Source organism: Meleagris gallopavo, chromosome 2 (assembly GCF_000146605.3).
Source record: "Meleagris gallopavo isolate NT-WF06-2002-E0010 breed Aviagen turkey brand Nicholas breeding stock chromosome 2, Turkey_5.1, whole genome shotgun sequence".
In the NCBI taxonomy this organism is placed as follows: domain Eukaryota; kingdom Metazoa; phylum Chordata; class Aves; order Galliformes; family Phasianidae; genus Meleagris; species Meleagris gallopavo.
The window spans coordinates 74689225-74706752 of NC_015012.2; the positions used below are offsets into that span (position 1 = coordinate 74689225).

The 17528-nt window shown below is 41.1% G+C and overlaps 1 protein-coding gene across 1 annotated transcript in view; it reads left to right on the forward strand.

Annotated features, from left to right (window-relative positions):
* Positions 1-17528, forward strand: part of LOC100541243 (gamma-aminobutyric acid receptor subunit rho-1) — a 36755-nt gene that overhangs the window by 1134 nt on the left and 18093 nt on the right. Inside the window, exons 2-4 of the mRNA XM_031552533.1 lie at positions 7160-7166; positions 11998-12041; positions 16094-16200. Coding sequence (XP_031408393.1) covers positions 7160-7166; positions 11998-12041; positions 16094-16200 — 158 coding nt within the window. The remainder of the gene's footprint in view (positions 1-7159; positions 7167-11997; positions 12042-16093; positions 16201-17528) is intronic.

The following is a 17528-nucleotide window of genomic DNA, read 5'->3' on the forward strand; positions in this document are numbered from 1 at the left end:
TTTTTCGGTAGATATAACTGACGTATTTAGATCACTGTTGAAATGTTATAAGCTTCTGCTTGTGAAAGGCTGAACCTAGGCAATCTCTGCTTTGCTCTGGTCACTTTTTCTGTTCTTTAATGACTCCAATTTGCCATCAGTACTGTACGGTGCAAGGGGATAGAAAGGCAGGAGTGCCACATTCCTGAGGAATTCAAGCCATTCCTGTTAGCTTTCAGGAAAAAAAAAAATAATTGAAAAGCGAAAGGGAGGAAAACGTAGTGCCTTTTTATTTTCCAGGGTTCCTTTCTGTCACTGCTTGGGAAAACAAGGCAGAGCAACTGCAGTGTAATGGCGATACGTGAGGGTCCCTGAGCCATCTTATACAGGAAATGGCTTTAAGCACTGATGACACCTTCGTGGAGGTACAACTGGCTCTGCTCATGGTTAGCCCCCAGGGATGCATTGCCAGAGTCACTATCTGTGGGGAATCTCAAAACCTCTGTTCTCCTTGAGGGTTCATGGCAGTGATGGTGGAGGTGGTATGCTGACTGTGGCAAAAGGGAGGCATGAGGAGCAAGGTGTTTCAGTTTGAACTGAGAAGCAGTCAGCAGGGAGGAGTGTGTATACCCAGCCATGTTCTTATCCAGCATCTTCAGCACCAGCTCCCACTGCACCAAGCACAATAGCAGAGGTGCGATTGAGTAGCAATGTACCGAATCACAGCAGAAGCATTAAAATTGCATGAAAATGGAAAATAAATACCTATTCAGTTCACATGGGAGTGGCCCTTTTACCCACACTGGGAGCACGTGATATAATTGTGCTAGCACAAGCCTCTCATGCTGCTCTGAGGTGTCGCAGCTCCCAAGTCAGGCTCACCACCCTCACAGCACTCCCACACTGGCCCAGGAGCCATTTGTGGCCTACTTCTGCCTCAGCAGAGCAGTGCTGATGCTGAGGAGGGCTGGAGGGGACAGGAGAGCAGCACTGGCTCATTGTCCATCAGCAACCCATACAGTGCTTGCCTTCCCAGTATGGGATAGGCCATGCAAGGTCAATAGTCTATAACCTTATCATTTATAAGAACAAAAAGATGGCTCTGGCCATCCATTAATTTTCCTTCTAACTACAAGCAATGAAGCCTTCTGCCATATGAATTATTCTCTGTGAACTCCTAATTTCTGATAATTACCTTCAGTGCCAGATAAACAGAAAATAATAATAATAGTATTGTACGTATTTTTTAACGCTAGCATTCATCTGTTTTCTCCTTTTCTACCTGGTCTCTCTTCCATCCCAGTACGTGTAGGTGTATTAAACCCATTCTTCATTTCCTCTTGGATATATTCAGATCAAGCTTCTTAAATTTCTCAGCATAGGATGTTTCCCACTCCTTGGCTCTGTCCCCTCACACCTTTTCAGGGAGACAGAGCCAGCAGGACTGTGCAATATTTGTATGTAGATGCTGTTACTCCTGTTGACCTCCTGGCACTGTGTTCATAGTCTCAGTTGCAGTCCTGCAGTGGAGATCATGAACACTCAACATGACTGGGCTCCCAGGTATAGCAGGACACAAGCCCTTGTCTAGAGGTACAGCCAGTCCTATTTGCTGTCACATGCAGGATCCAATATGTTAAAATGCTGATCATATGAGTCTGTTCTGAAGTAGCCATTTTTCCTTTGCATTTCCAAATAAGTGCCTTTTCCCATCACAGAAATAGAGCCTGGGAGAAAATCAGAGTGCAGAAGGATTCTGTATAAGATCACAAGAAACTTGTTATGAAGATTTCTCCTGACCATTTAGATGGTTTAGATTTGGTCAATGACTCTGATCCCCTTTCCCTCAAGAATCAGCCCTGAAGCTGTTACAGCAATTTACTTCATTGCTTGTTTTCAAGCGCTGTTATTTCTTGCTCCACAAGGCTTGAGGCACCAGGATGGAAATCTACTGCAGCTTTTTCTTTCTGAAGAGACTCACTGAAGTCTGATAGAGCAAATCAATCTGAAGTGGAAAAGGCAGGCTCCACATGGCACAAAGCACTCAGACTGGCTTAGTTTGCACCCACAGCCTTTCTAGCTTCCATAGGTCATTTGGAGACATGAAGCCTTCCACTTGCCCACCTGCCAGAGCTCAGCATTAGCTACTAGTGCTGGCAAGCAGACTGGGCACCTGCTGTAGATACCTGCCCCCTTGAGTGTGCTGCCAGTTTCCTGCTGTCCTCGAGAGACATGTCCAGTTCTTCTCCTGACTCTCATGTGCAGGTGATGGAGGAAATATGCACTTCTGGCTTGTTTCTTTGGATGGTGATGTTCTGCAGGTGTTAACTTCCTCCAAAGAGACTCTCTTGCTCTAAACTCCAATTTCAAATAAAACCTCGCAGTTTTATCGACAGTTGTTAGCCTCAAGGCTTGTCCTTTCAACTGCTCAAATCCATCTGATCCCACGGTCTTTGCTTTCCTGCCGACAGGGTGAATGGTGTGAATTTGGGCTGCAGTGTCAGACACCATCTTTGTCACATTTTTTGTCATTGCAGGTACACCAAAGCAGCCATTCTAGCATGAGGCAGAACTGCCTTGAAGAAAGATGAGCAGACAGTCATGGTCCTTTGGGGATCAGGTTTTCAAGAGAGGAATTTTTCAGAAGGTTCCTAATAATTCCTGAGATAAAATTGATGATTCTTTGAGACACAAGACAAAGTATGACAATTAAGTAACAAATAAGCATAGGTTGAAATATATACACACTGTGGAAGAAGCAGTCTAGAGAGTGTTATTGTATGAGACTTTCTACAGAGGCTCTCAACATTGTAATACATAGTCAAAATACCTGTATGCAAGTCAAAGACTCAACTACTGATTTTTATTTATCTGCAGGACAAATCACCTCAAAGGAATTTCTCTTTAAAGGGTAGCAAAATAAAAATAAATCCTTTCGCATCTTGCAGACCTGCTCACAGTTTGCAGTCAACCATGTGCAAATCCTGTAGAGTTTGCAAAGCTAAATTCATTCCTGCAACATTCACAGTGCCAAAACTCCTACAGATCCAAGCTGCGACCCCGAATGCCAACAGAGGGGCTGTTTACTGTGTTCCCAACTGCTCAGGCTCTTGCAGAGCCATCAGGTTGTGCAGGATCACTGGAACAATTGTCTAAACGCAACAAAATCATTACGCCAACAAAATGGCCAAAGCCTGCATTGCTAATTAGACTTGCAGAATCTGCTAGAGAGGATGAGCAAAAGGAAAAGAATTGGCCTGGAGCTGAGCCCAGGTTGCTCTGCTAGAGGTAACTGCTGGGGGAAAAAAATCTCTTTTAACACCAAAATCCCCCTGGAAAGCATTGTAGCCACCTTTTAGACAAGAAACTCTCAGCAGAAGAGATTTCACCGTACAAGATTTACAGCTTGTGTTTGTTTAATCTCAGCTGAGAGATTTGTTTCATGTTTTCAGTCTTGCCCCTACCTTTCCTTGTCTATGTTATAATCATTCTGCCTCACTGCAGTCTCCAAATAGTAACTCTCTTCCTGCTCCTCTCAATTTTCCTGTCCATATCTGTCAATAAAGGCTATCTTTTACAGCAGTTGGTTGATACTCTCTACAACACGCCCTCTCAGGTTCACCCTTATGGGCTGGGATTTTTCTCTCTATGGCACTTTCAAATGTTACTACTATTAGTGACACTCCTCTTACGTGATGGGAGTCACTCTGCATCATTATGGCCACGGTTCCTTCCCAGTCCTTTCTGAAAGGCTCAGCATCCTTCTGAACATTTGCTAAACTAAGTCGCCTTTTTTTTTCTTTTTTTTTTTAAACTAGGCCTTTTGTGTTACCAGCTCCTTCCTTCATGGTCTCCAGAGATGTGATTTGGACTCATAAATTCACCCATGAGCCCTAACAGAATTTCTTCCTTTACTTCCTAGAAGTCCTTTAGCTGTTCTCTTGTCCTAGAGTTTTGCTTCAGGATTGATTCTGAAAGCATTTATTTGCAGGAACAAATCTTACTAATGCAAGCTGCCTTCAGATCGGATCTTTGGAGTGCACAATAAGCCTGTGAAATGCCCATGAAAGCAATGCCTATGTGAGCACATTACCAGGAGCAGTCCAGATCCAGTGGGGTGCTGAGTGCCCGCAACTCCCAAAGCACTGTGTGTTCAGGTCAGCAGTCCATGCTGTGCCTGGCACCAAAGGCACTGCAGTGCTTTGAGAGCAGCAAGAGACCCAGAACGGGCTCCAGGCCAGTGTAATGGAAGTTTCTCCATCTCCCCTGCTGGAAACCTGCCTTTCTCTTTCCTCTTTGCAGTTTCAACTCCTTCACTCTCCATGCATGCTTCCTCCTCTTTTCCAGCTTGCTCTTTCTGGTTTTTTATCCCTGACTTCTTCAGCCTCCTCTTCACCTACCTCATCTATTTACCCCAAGACGTATCAATTTTCCCTGTAACACAGCTCTGCCAAGCTTTTTTCTGCTGCTTTTATCCATTATTATTCTGTAATTTCCTTCTCTCTCTTCTGCAGCTACTGCCTATTTTTCCTTTTCTTCCACTTGCCAGAAACCCCTTTTCTCTGTCCAATGGCACTCATTTTCTTTATTATATGTTTTCTTTTTCTTCATTTCTTTCTTTGTTATTTATCTAATTTTTCCTTTCCATCCTTGTTGTTCTTTCAAGTAATTTCAATCCTTCAAGGCATTTTTTCTTGGAAATTTTGTGTGTTTTTCTCAAAACCCAGCTGAAGGAGTCCTCTCTCTGCTTTTCATTGAAAATGATGCTTCTCTGAAAGTGGTATTTTTTACTTTTATCTTTATCACTCACCTCCTTTCATCCTTTCTAGAGCTTATTTTGGGTCTACATTCCACATAGCTCTCTATCTTTTCCAGTGATTTGTGTTAGAAAATTGTCCCTACTGATATTTCTGTAGCTACATTCATAGAAATGTACTGTGCCACTTTACTAAGGCAATGATGACAAAATCTCTGGTCTGTGTTACCACTACATAGTTTGCACAGGATCAGCAGCTCTGTTCTGCCCTCTAGCCCACTGTTACCCCAATGTGTTTCATAAGCTGGTGTGAGGAGACATAACAGACACTAAAACCATTTGCAGTTGAGCACAAGACAAAAGCAAACCACCAAACCAACCCAGAGATGCTGGGTAGTTTCCTCCCTCCTGACTACATATAAATTGTTCAATTTTCTGATTCAAGGGTTGGATTCACACCTGAAATGATCCTTCTGGTCCTTTTTCCATAAACGCTCAGCCACCTTTCAAACTCACTTGTATTTTTTGCACCTTCAGCTTTCGGTGAGAGTGAATTTCACAGTGACATGCTGTGTTTCTGCACTTCCTTTCAAATTTCCTCTTGTTATGTGTTGTGTAAAGCTTTGAGCAACAAACTTGTTCATCTTCACCATGTCACCCCTGATGGTATAAAGTTTGCTTGTCTGTTACATCCCCTCCCCATTTGGAGAGCCCTGCAAGGCTGCCTGGAAGCCCTCCCCACCAATTTGTTCAATTTTTTGAATTTTATTCAATTTATTGAGTAACACAGATCTGACTGTAGATTCCCAGGAGACTGTAATGACCAGCTTTCTTCATAGTAAAAACTCTCCATTATTCCTTTTGTTTTTTTTTTCCATTATAGCCATTCACGTGTCATTTACATGCCAGTCTCTGGAAAAAGATCTCCAAGTGGAATCTGAGAAGTTCAGATTACTCCACTGGAAATATCAACTACAAATATAATAAAAATCAGCAGTAATTGACAGCAGGTAAATAGCATAAATTGATAAAGAGTGAGGGACAATTTACTTTTCTTGAAGGATGCTACACTCTAAAAATATATTAGAGTTCTCAGAAAGTTAATGAACTTGCAGATAAAGGTGATTGAGATGACACTGTACACCTGAGTTTCCAGAAGCCCATTGACAGGTCCTTCCCAAAGGCTTGTTCCACTTGGAGATCTTTTTCCAAAGAAGAATAAAGTTGTCAACTTATATCCTATGGTATCAAGGATAATTTTAACACTGGTTCAGCATGTTCTTACCTTCTTTTGGATGAGAGCCTGTAGCCTTACTTCCCTGTCCACGAGAGCTGTCTCTGATTCTGTGCAAATATAAATATTTCTTAACATTAACCCAATAGTGGAATTATTAAAATCTTGTATTTTTTGTAGTGCAAACAAATCCTTTAACTATTGATGTTTTATTGACCTGTTTTATTGCCCTTCTAATTCTTGTAAATAAGGAATTAAGACAAGTGTAGTAGTGCTGATTAGTTAGTTATACCTTGATCTGCATTTGTACAATTGTTTTTCTGTATTTCACAGTTCTTTATATTCTTTTTTACTGACATTCATCTTAGAAATACTGGATCATACCTGCAATGAGCTGGGACTGTTTTGAATTCTGACCCTAAATCCCAAAGTGTCTGTATTCCTTTCTATCATGCCGTCACACACAAGATTTACAGTTCTTCATCTGCATTATTATTGAAAATATTGACTAGTACTTCCCTGGATGAAATACATGAGATGTCATTTAAAATGCCTCTTCAGCTTGACAGCAAAGTAATGGCAGTTGCCCTAACCATTGTCTTCCAACTATGCTCAGTCATACTTTCATCTAAACCTTATTCTCTAGCAATGAAATTTTAAAAACCTCACTCAAATCTACTTTTCCTCTTGCTTACTTTAAGGCATCCAGTTACACCATCAGAAGGACATCAGACCATTTGATGTCAATTATTGTAAAGATTCACATTGAATGATCTTTATAGTCTTGTTATCCCCAGAGGGATGAACAGATAATGAATTTGTCCCAGTTTGTTTCCAAATGTCAAAACTTCAACATCCTTATTTTCCTCCCTGCTTAAATCTGGGTTTGGTGTTTGCCTTCCCTTCTCTCTCAGAGGAAACTGTGTGGAGTCCTTGGTGGCATCTGCAAAGGCTTGGAGACTATACTGGCTGATACGGTACTTCTGAGGATGTGCCATCAGCCTCAGTTGATTTAAATACCTCTAGCTTACCTACTTGTTCTTTAATGTGCCATTCCGTGACCTACACTGTCCTGCCAGATGTTCACAAGTCAGTGTTTCTTCAAAAACTCAACAAATGCAAATCCACTAAGTGCAGTTTTTGCCACACAAGGGAAATGTTATTTTTGCCACTTCAGGCACAGTACCAAGACCTCAGGTGACATGGCATTTTTCTGAATAATCAGTAAGTTTCTTTGTAATTTTTTACTTTTGCAAACATTCATGTCCAGCCAAAGAACAAAGGAAGCACAGAACTTAAAGGGTGCTTCTGCATCTTCTGCCTTGGGATATTTTGAATTCTACAGTTTATCTGTATTCTAGTAATACTGGATTAAAATGTCATTCTCACTGAATGTATATATCATTCAAAAATAAGATGGCTTTGAATCCCACTGTTTCTCAGACTTTGTGATGTGAATACAAAAGACAGCTCTCCCCATTTCTTTTCAAAGATGTAGCCCCATACAATAGCAAGAGGTGATATTTCTACAACAACTTTAAACCTACTAACAGGACACAAGACCCAACATAATTACAAGCAAACAAGAGCTGCCACATGCCAAGATAAAATACATTCTGTGATTAACTTCCCTCAGTTTTTAGTTGCTTTTCTACAGCTCACAACTGGTCATTCCTCCAGTTTAAGCACAAATTAGTGTTCTTCCATTCACATTATCCCTGGAAATTGGTATTTTATACAGTGTATCCCATCTCTTGCCATGTATGCCACTGGATTCTTATTCAGTCTATATTTCATGCAACTATCTCCTGCTGCAAGTTTGCCTTTTCCTGCCCAAAGTTACTGGTTGTGCTTTCTCCTGGTTTAGCTGCACAGCTTTTCTTCCCAGAGCACTTCTTTGGGCTCTGAACTGCCTCTCAGCCTTCCCCCAGATCTGCTGTACCACCTGCTCATCACCAGCTCCAGCCTGCTCTCAAGGTTTGAATTCATTTTCAAGTCAAAAGCATATTACAGGAGAACTGTTTTCCTCCTAAACTGCTTTCATTCCTTCTGGGACACACCAAGGAGATTAATCAAGCCAGAGAGGACCATGCTGGGCAGTGCATCGCCAGGGCCAGGCAGCACCTCCACCCAGCACCGCTCTGTGGTGAGGGGACACCCCTACTCACATAGGAAGGAGTAAATGCCACATAAACCAAATGCTACAGCCCCTTGACAGCTCCTATGATTATTCAAGGCACAGGGAGATTTGCAAGCTTTCTCTTGGTTCTGTAACAGAAATGGAAATTGCTCCCACATCTTGGGCTAGCAGCCGAGTCACTGGCAGCCTTCCTCTCTGCATCTCCATAATATATTTCATCAATTTACCTTCACTTTTTCCTTGGTTTCTTTTTTTTTTTTTTTTCCTGAAGAAAAGCTGTGTTTGGATTTAATTCCTCAAGGAAGAAATATTCTCAGATCGTAGTAAGATTATCCTAAGAGTGCAAAATTGATCACTGTCTGCTAAAGGTATGTTGCCTCCTGTAGAGAAAATACAGTATGATTTAAAGATAGGAAATCTATAAGTAATTACAAACCAAGATGCAAGGATATGTAATGACTTCTCTCAAACTTGTTGCCTTCAAAAACTCTCGTTTAAATGATGAAGAATATTGAGGGTAGTATGGTACACAGTGTGAACCTGGCACTCCTCTGGCACACATGCTTTGAAGCACGGCATTCGGAAATGCTTGCTGTGTCCATCAGCTGTTGTGTTTGGACCATCTCTTCTGAAAACAGACATGGCTATCCCTAACTCTGCAGCCCTCTTTGCTTTGTTGGAGGGAATAGAAGTGCCATAGTAAATCTCATGCTTTTTTCTTTTTTTTTTTTTTTTGAGTAGTAACTTTGTTTTGCCTTGTGTATATGAAAAAAATGTACAGCTCTTTTGCTTTAGGAGTCCTAAGGTTTACTCACCTACTGGGGGTACCTGCTGGGACAATAATGACTTTGGAGGGGCTGCATCACCCAGGTGGCCACCAAGGGCCTGAGAGCTGCTCATGCAATGCAAAAAAAAAAACAACAAAAAACAACAAAAACAGGGAGAACTGTGAATAAGACCGGTCTGATCCAGTGATGAGTATTGTTTTTTCATAAAGTGTGATTTTCAAGAGAGCCATAAAATTCCTTTTGACACTATAGCTGTTAGGAGTTAAATATCAGCACTGAAATAATAAAAAGTGGTTGTTCATTATTCTGGTAGAACAAAGGGGAAGAAATTTAAACAAAAAGAGAGTGGATTTAGGTTAGATGTTACGAAAAAATATTTTGCTCAGAGAGTGCTAAGGTGCTAGCACAGGCTGCCCAGAGAAGCTACGGATGCTCCATCCTTGGAGGCATCCAAGGCCAGGTTGGATGGGGTCCTCAGCAGTCTGCTGCAAGGTTGGCAACCCTGCCTATGGTAGGGGGATTGGAACCAGATGATCTTTAACTTCTCCTCCAACCTAAGCCATTCTATGATTTTATAATTATTCAGTATATTTTACCTCTACAGCTATTGATTAGTTCTAAAGACAGCCAGTAATCCAAATGAAGGTAAGAACATTATGGTCAATTCGTGTAGCCATATTGGCAAAGAGTACCAAAGAGTACTTGCACCAAGTAGTCTGTGTGCAATTACTGGACCAAAACTCCCGATTGCAGTTATATGCTGCAAAAATTCAGGGACAGTGAATGCTCTGGGGAGTGCATTGCATCTTTCAACAGATTCACAGCCCAAGCAGGCAGGCTAATTGGGTTTCATAATGTAGCTGCTGCTGATCACTAAGTCAGCAGAACATTCCCAAAAAGCAAAACAGAAATTCTATGCATTGAGAAGAAAAAGATAGGGCTTCAAATCACTTTAACTGGGGAATGGCTGGCAGTAGGTACACATGTTTTTCTGCTACAGGAGGAGGCATAAAAGTGAGGCAAGCTCTAAGAAGTTAAGTAACTGAACCAAAGCACAAATGAACACAGTGTCCTGCAGTGTCTGGAGCATGGAGAGATTTTTTTGCTGGTTTGTAGTACAGAAATAAATTTTAGTATACGGTCAGTGGAGAATCACTTGGTAGAGAAACTACATGAGTTTGCCAGGTGCAGGGGATAGATAGGATTTGGCCACAGATTCTTGATGGCCACTCTTTGAGGGCTCTCTCAGCAGTCAGGATAGGGTCAGAGCCAATATGAAGCATTAGATCAACTCCACAACAAGGAATGAAGAAAAAGGAAGAAGATGAACTACTTCATCCTGTTTGAATATCAGCATTACAACCAACAAGCAAAGACTTTACTAGGGCACCTTAAAGTCATATAGATAGGTCAGCTCTTCATCAGAATCTGCTTATGGCCAAAACAAGTGATATTATTTTCTTATGGCTGCCAAACAAGAAGTGTGCAGCAGTAAGACACATCAGCAGCAGACCAAGGGCGTATCAAGAAGGTAGAAGTCTCCAAAAAGTGCATTTTGCATTTTCAAGTGCATTTTGCTGCATTATGCTTGGGTCCGAGCACCAAAGAAGCTGCTTCTTACAAAAGCAGTGGTGCTATATGGCTCAAAGCTCCCCAACAGGAGAGTCTGCATGTGGATTTATTTTCATCCCTCTTCTACAGAACACAACAGATTACGTCAAGAAATCAACCTCACCTGGCAACTGCTTCATTCTAGGGTGATTCAGGGTCCTGTGCCCACCACCAGTGTGGGCAATATGGAGATTGTCTACAACACTGTAACAGCAGCAACATGAATTTTCTTACAACATCATTAGCTCCAGAGAGTTCCCAGCCTAAGACAAAATCATCCCACAAAGCCTGATGTTTGGCCTCCATTCGCCCGAGGAATGATGGCACTCGGATAGTGACAGTGATTGCAAATGAAGTTTTTCCTCTGCCAGTCTCAAGATTGGGATCTGAAGTGTATGTTAATGGGCAAAAAGTCTCATTAGCAGAGTTGAGCAGAACTGAGTGTTTATTTCAGAGATAAGCTAATTTTTTAAACTTTTAATTAAAAATCAGCTGAAAAAATTATATGTTTAAAATACTATTTTTACTCAAACAAGTATTTATAGTGCTGAAACATTATTTGCTCTAGTGATAAAATAAAACAATGTCCCAACACTAGAAAGGAACAGAGACTCTCATGAGAGCCAGCTGCAAGAGAATATGAAAATAGGAACACAAAATTCTAAAATTTATTTTTTTTTTCCCCTGGAATACTTTACAGAGGTTGCCTTCTCATGAAAATATTCAATTGCCTTAGTTGAACGATGCAGTGTATAAAAAGAACTGGTTACGCCCATGTTTTCCTATTCTTTTTTAGCTTTGATTACATTGTATTTCTATTTCTATTTTTTTTTTGTCCAGCATGTGTGACCTATAAAAGTTTTTCCCTACATGAGATAAAATGAAGACTTCCAAATGAGTTAATGTGATGCCCTGTTTTGTCAGCTGACAAGCCAGGGTTTGCATCTTTAAAGGGTTTATTGTTGTTTTGTCCCATCAGGACCACTAACATAGCATGTCCCCATGCAGCGGACGCCATTGGGTAACCTGCATTGGGTGTGACATGGAGGGATAGAACTGGGGCCTTCACAGCTCCCTGAGTAGAACAAAACCCTTTCTGCTTATTTTGCTGCATTATGTCTGGGTCCAAGCACCGAAGAAGCTGCCCTAAGTATTTTCTGTCTAAAACCACCCCCGTCTCTGCCTCTGGTCACAGACATGGTTGGACTGGATGACTCTACTGGTCTTTCTAACCATAAAAATTCTATGATTCCTCAGATAGCAAAAGGACCGTGAGAAGAGCAGCCCTTTTTACCAACCTTTGATGAAAAGGTAAAAACAGGTAAAAGCATTCTCCAGAGCTACAGAATGCAACGCTGCAGGATTTCTGTTTTTCCCTCCCAAGCATGTTTTCCTTCCAGCACTGTTAAACTGTGTGATGGTAGCTGTGTCTCCTTATAACAGGCTGTTTCAGCTCTCCCTTTTCTTATCTCCCTACAGCCGGCTCCAGCGGCAGAGACGAGAAGCCCACGGCGAGGCACACAAGCAGGGCAGGTAGGTGAAGGCCCAGCCACCGCCTCAGGCTTCCCATGACGGGGTCAGCAGAGCAGGGGGAGCAAAACTGTCCAAAGCCTTTAACGACAATCTAGCACAAACATTCTAAATAGGATTCACGCCATTAACAGAGTTGAATGAGGCTTGAAGGAAGCCAAATTCCCCTTGAAGAGCCATACTTAGATACCATTTTGCATGGCCCCTTGGCTTCACACAGCAGTGCTGCGTGATTTGTGTCAGGTGCGGGGTAGTATTTAGGTCAGGTATAATCCCCTCCACTCAGGGTCACTGCTGTGGCCACTGGCACCTGCCCAGCATGGCATGGAGCACAGCCATAGTCAGACACCTGACAATTTGGAGCTGCTCAGCCAGGCCCAGTTGGTGCAGAATTGCAGCTTACCCTAAAAATCTCCTGTTCCCAGAGCTGCAGAGCCCAGACCCCAGGAGACTTCTACTGTTGCCTCTGGGGGAGGCAACTTTTCACTTTTTTAGAAGTGAAAAAAATTGTAAAGTGCATCACTTCATACGAAAAAAGTCCTCCAACTTTCCCCCATCTTAGTTTTAAACTGATCTAGCAGAATCACAACAAATCTAACTGTTTTACTTGAAAGATATTTTGACTTTCTGTATTTTTCTGTACTTTAGTAAAGAGTATAAAAACAACAAGAAATAATTAAGTTGGAATAATAATAACCTACATTTGATAGCTTTCATCTCCCAGGAAGAAATGGCTTTAAATTTAAACATGCTTTCTGCATGCTTTCTGGTGGAATAGAAGTGTTTTCACCTTTCTATTCTGATTGTATAACCATCCCTCTTCACCAAGTTGAAAATAGAAAATTTGAAGGGAAAAAAGAAATTGAAGGGAAAAAAAACCATAACAGTAACCAATAAAATTAAATCCTCATTCTTTCATCTAAAACAGAATAAAAACTATTGGTTTGACAAGTTTATCCAAAATAAATAACACCATTCATATCTTCTTACATTTTTACAGAAAAAAAAAATCACAACTCAATCCAAAAATATTTTTTCCACTTCATACTTATACTCCATACTTTTCTGACTTCACACTTATTTTGGAGTTTTCAAGTTTTTAAAATGAACCACTGTAATAAGGACATAGCCAAAAAACTAAGATGAGCAAAAGTGATTCCCAATATCATAGGCATAGTTCAAAAGTGAGAAGTTGAGTTCAGTGGCAGGAAAAATAAAAACCCCTACAGCCATAAAAAATGGGAATAAAAATTGAAAATACAAAAAGGGGACTTTTTACTTTTTTTACTGGGGGACCAGTAATGCCATTCCTGCAAATATAAAAGAAAACTTTAAAAATAAAAGCTCTATTATACATATATATTAATACATTCCTATTAAGTTTAGAAATGTAATTCTAAAAAATATCCTCCATATATTTCAAATGAAACTGTTATAGGAAGCTGGCAAATGTGACAAAGGCCAGAATGGCCATATGATGGAGTCAGGCATACATGAAGTATTCGATATATACTCAGGAGATACATCTAAACCTTAGCACTAGACAGTAGTGTCATGCAAACAAATTACATATCCATTATAAATAGTTTAAAAACTGTGGCACTGGTTTCTCAGAATCTCATTGTATATGGAAGACTATCTCTAAGCAAGATGTTTAAAACAGAAATGCGAAGAAATCTATTATCAACTGCTGTTATTCAGAATTTTTAGTAACAAGATGATAAAACCCTTGAAAGAATTGCTAGTGAAGTAGTGAAGCTTACGAAGAATATAAAGCTTAGTGGGGAGGCAAATAATTGTAGGATTGGTCAATCATCCCAAACGATGTTGGCCAATAGCCTGCTTGGGCAACATGCCAAATGCAGGTGAGTAAAGGCATGGTCATCAGGCGCATGGTCCCAAAGAGTGAGGGATGCACTTTGGAATGAGTAACCCCATGAAATGTCTGATGTATAACTGCGCTCAAAAGAAGGGAGCAAGGAAGTGTGCTTAACACCTTGTGTGAAATGGGAGAACCAGTGTGTCTCTAAAAGCCTAGGAGGGAGAGGGACTTTCCAGTGACCAGATCTCACCCCTAGTAACTACAAGGACCATCTCCCTGCCACAAATGAAAGAAACATTCTCTCCAGCCCCACCTTAAGGAAAGCAGAGCCTTCCTGCTCTGTTGGTTAGAAACATTAATTTTGCCCTTAATTTAATCCTAACATTTGTTCTTAGCTGACGCTGCAGTTTTGTTTGGCCCTTTCACCCTCTGCTGACACACTCACAGAGCCCTGCACCTTCCCTTCCCTTGGAGCCTATCTCCTGGCTCTCCATCACACTGCTCACCCTTCCCTCTGCTTATATCAGGGAAAAAGTGCTGTTCTGAGCATCAGCAACCGAGACTGCTCACAAATATCTGAGGCTTTGCTAGCGACCTGGTAATAACACTCCCTTGTCTCAGCTGGGTATAAACTTTTCCCAATGAATGTTTGCAATCCCACGGGTCTTTCCATAGCTCAGAATTATGCCCTCTGTTCACTATAAAAATAATTCCCTTTCTCCTATGCCAATGCCTGACAACTGAGGTTCCTGGGCAAACCTTTTGATACTAAACACTTCTGTGTTATTTTCTTGTACCTTATGCCTGTTACTTTACTCCTTTTGTTCACCTATTTCTTTCTGGATGCTGACAAATAGGAGGAACTATAGGAACAATTCAATATTTGAGAAATGAGCTTTTCATCAAGACAGGAAAAATACAGTATAATCACTGTTAACAGAGAGATTAGAAATCATTTTTGTTTGTAGACTTCACATTTGTGCAGTCACTTTTATTATAGGGACAGAGTGCCATGGGAAGAGGTTGAATTTAACAGACTTAAAGCAGAAAAAGGACCAATTTTAAAGTGTCCTTTGGGATAAGTAACTACTTGGAGAGTTCACCAATGGATGTAGGCAACTCGTCACCCCTAGAAATTATTAAATTGAGACTGAGCATGTTTGAAACATACTCTGTAGTACAGTCTCTGTTAGGAGATTTTTATGTTGGTATCTTGTGGTACCACTGCCTGTGGGCCTCTGAGAAGTACAGCACGGTTAAGCAATCTCATTTAGGAAGAGTTTTATCACAGGAAAATATTCCCTGTCGAGTTTCTTTGTTGTTCTGCGTCTCTTTGATCTATTGCAGACTCGTCTTCCGCATAGTCAGATAAATGCCTCTTGGAGCGTATCATCTTTTTTTCAGATGAAGAAACAGCAAAATCTTTCCTCGTGTTTTTGAGCTCTCCTGCTGCCCTAGCAGCTGTCATGTGGCTGCTCAGAGTGCAGCAAGGCTTCACAGGCATGGCGTAACCAAGAAGAGCTGCTGCAGCAGCTCCCATCCTGGCCAAGGTGCTGGGGAGTCAAACAGTGCTTTTCACCCTCAGAGATGGACTTGAAAGAGGAACAGAGCATCCTCTGCTCAGCGCTCAGTGCAGCTCCAACAGCTTTTGCAAGGACCATCCCTGACTCTCTTGTCTTTAATGCTCCTTTTTATCTTTGTTAGAAAACTGGAGCAGGAGCTAATCAGTTTATCCCCAGTTAGGGGATGGCCTGCCTCCTGGCCTGGTTCCCAGCCTGTCTCCATTTTGTTCCTGGGCAACAGCCAGTAGCTTATTTTATATATTGTTTCCCTAATTCCTAGCCTCACATCCTGTCAGAAATCAATGTCAGAAATCTTGTCTCTTATTTCCATTTCCTCACTTACCCACACACGTAATTTCTCTAGGACATATATTTGAATGACTATATTCAAGCTGTGTTATAAGCACAGGTAATTTTACAAAGACAAAAACTCACGAAACAAATGTTTTCTCAGTGTGTCAGAACTATCACAGATGCCTAAGTGCTCCATATTGAGCATGGGGGCCCTTTTGTAATGACATGCTGCCAAGCACTGCAAACATTCACAAGGCTATGGCTTAATGGGAACATGAACATGAGCTGGTTCTCATTTTTGGACTGGAGTGAAGTGGGTCAGTATCTCTCCCATGAACTGTGCAGGGCTCATAGCTGTGTTTCTCTCTTCCTAGTAGTCCAATCCTAAAGCGAAGCCCTGACATCACCAAATCTCCACTGACAAAGTCAGAACAGCTGCTGCGAATAGATGACCATGACTTCAGCATGAGACCAGGTTTTGGAGGTACACAATCAGCATATTTGTTACTATTCCTATTTTGCACTATCACTTCATTAATAGTACTAATCACTGTAGCTTTAAGTCGGGCCAACAAGCAGAGGGACGAGCAGAGCCTTTTCTTCCTCTAATTTGTGTTTTTATTGTAAATTCATAGCATGCTTGGGGGGATAGTGGTGCAGTGTAATGGCCTTCTTCCTTGGAAAAACGAACAACAACTTAGTTGAAGTCATGGAGATATGATTAGAGGCAATGTAATATTCCTGATACTCAATGACACTTTTTTTTGATAAAACCTCCAAACACACTTTGCATGTATTCCTGGATGATGGGGAAATGCTACAGACGTGGCTTCCTATGGCAATTTGTGTGCATAATCAAATCACATAATAAGTTTGCTGACCTGACTGTTTCATTTCTAACACCAAAGAAAATATTTCGACTGCTGTGTGCTAATGCTTGCTCACAGTTTTGTGGCTGTGCTGTACAGCAACCAGAGCTTTAAGGGAACAAGATGAAGGGGAACATGCTTTCTTTCAGCCTGTGGATTAAAGAATGATGAAATTTATCTACCCTTTCTGGCTGACAGATGGTCATTCAAATCCAGGATACCATTATATACTCTCATGAAAGTAAGTTTTTTTGCTAAAAGCTCAATATACCAAATACCAGCATGTTCAATTAATTTAAAAAGGGTTCAGTTTCACAGCAACCACTAATGTGAGCATTATTTATCTTGTCAGTTCTCCTGCACTGTAATTGCCAGAGGTATGTGAGGGGCTAGTCAAAGTCTGGAGCAAAGAAAAAAAAAATGAAAATCCCAATTATGGGATGTGACCTCAGCTCCATGGCACACACCTGAGTCCTGTAGTGTAGTCCTACACAGCACCTTCCTCTTTCCATAGCCAAGCAGTGAGTGGTGTGAAAGCCAAATATGCAGAGCAGTTTTCAGGACGTTATTAGCCTGAGAGGTGAGCAGAGAAAGTGATGAAAATTTGGAGTAAATCTCTCACGTACCCTTAGCTGTACCATCTCTGCTCTCCATGCACATAGGAGCTCTGTGGGCATCTGTATGACAAGCAATAACATCGAGCACTGGAGATTTTACTCTTAATTTTGAAGGGATGTAGAAGGTAACAATAAAAGGAGAAAGTTAGTAATAGGTCATTCTCACAGCTGAATTTTATTATTAATAGGATGTTTTTGTTATGAATTCCAATTGCTTCTACTTATAATTGTTTTACTGCTGTTTTATTCCAGACTGAATATTTATTTTCTAAGATGCCAAAACTTTATCTCATCAGCTTAATACTTCCTCAACTTTCGTGGTTTTT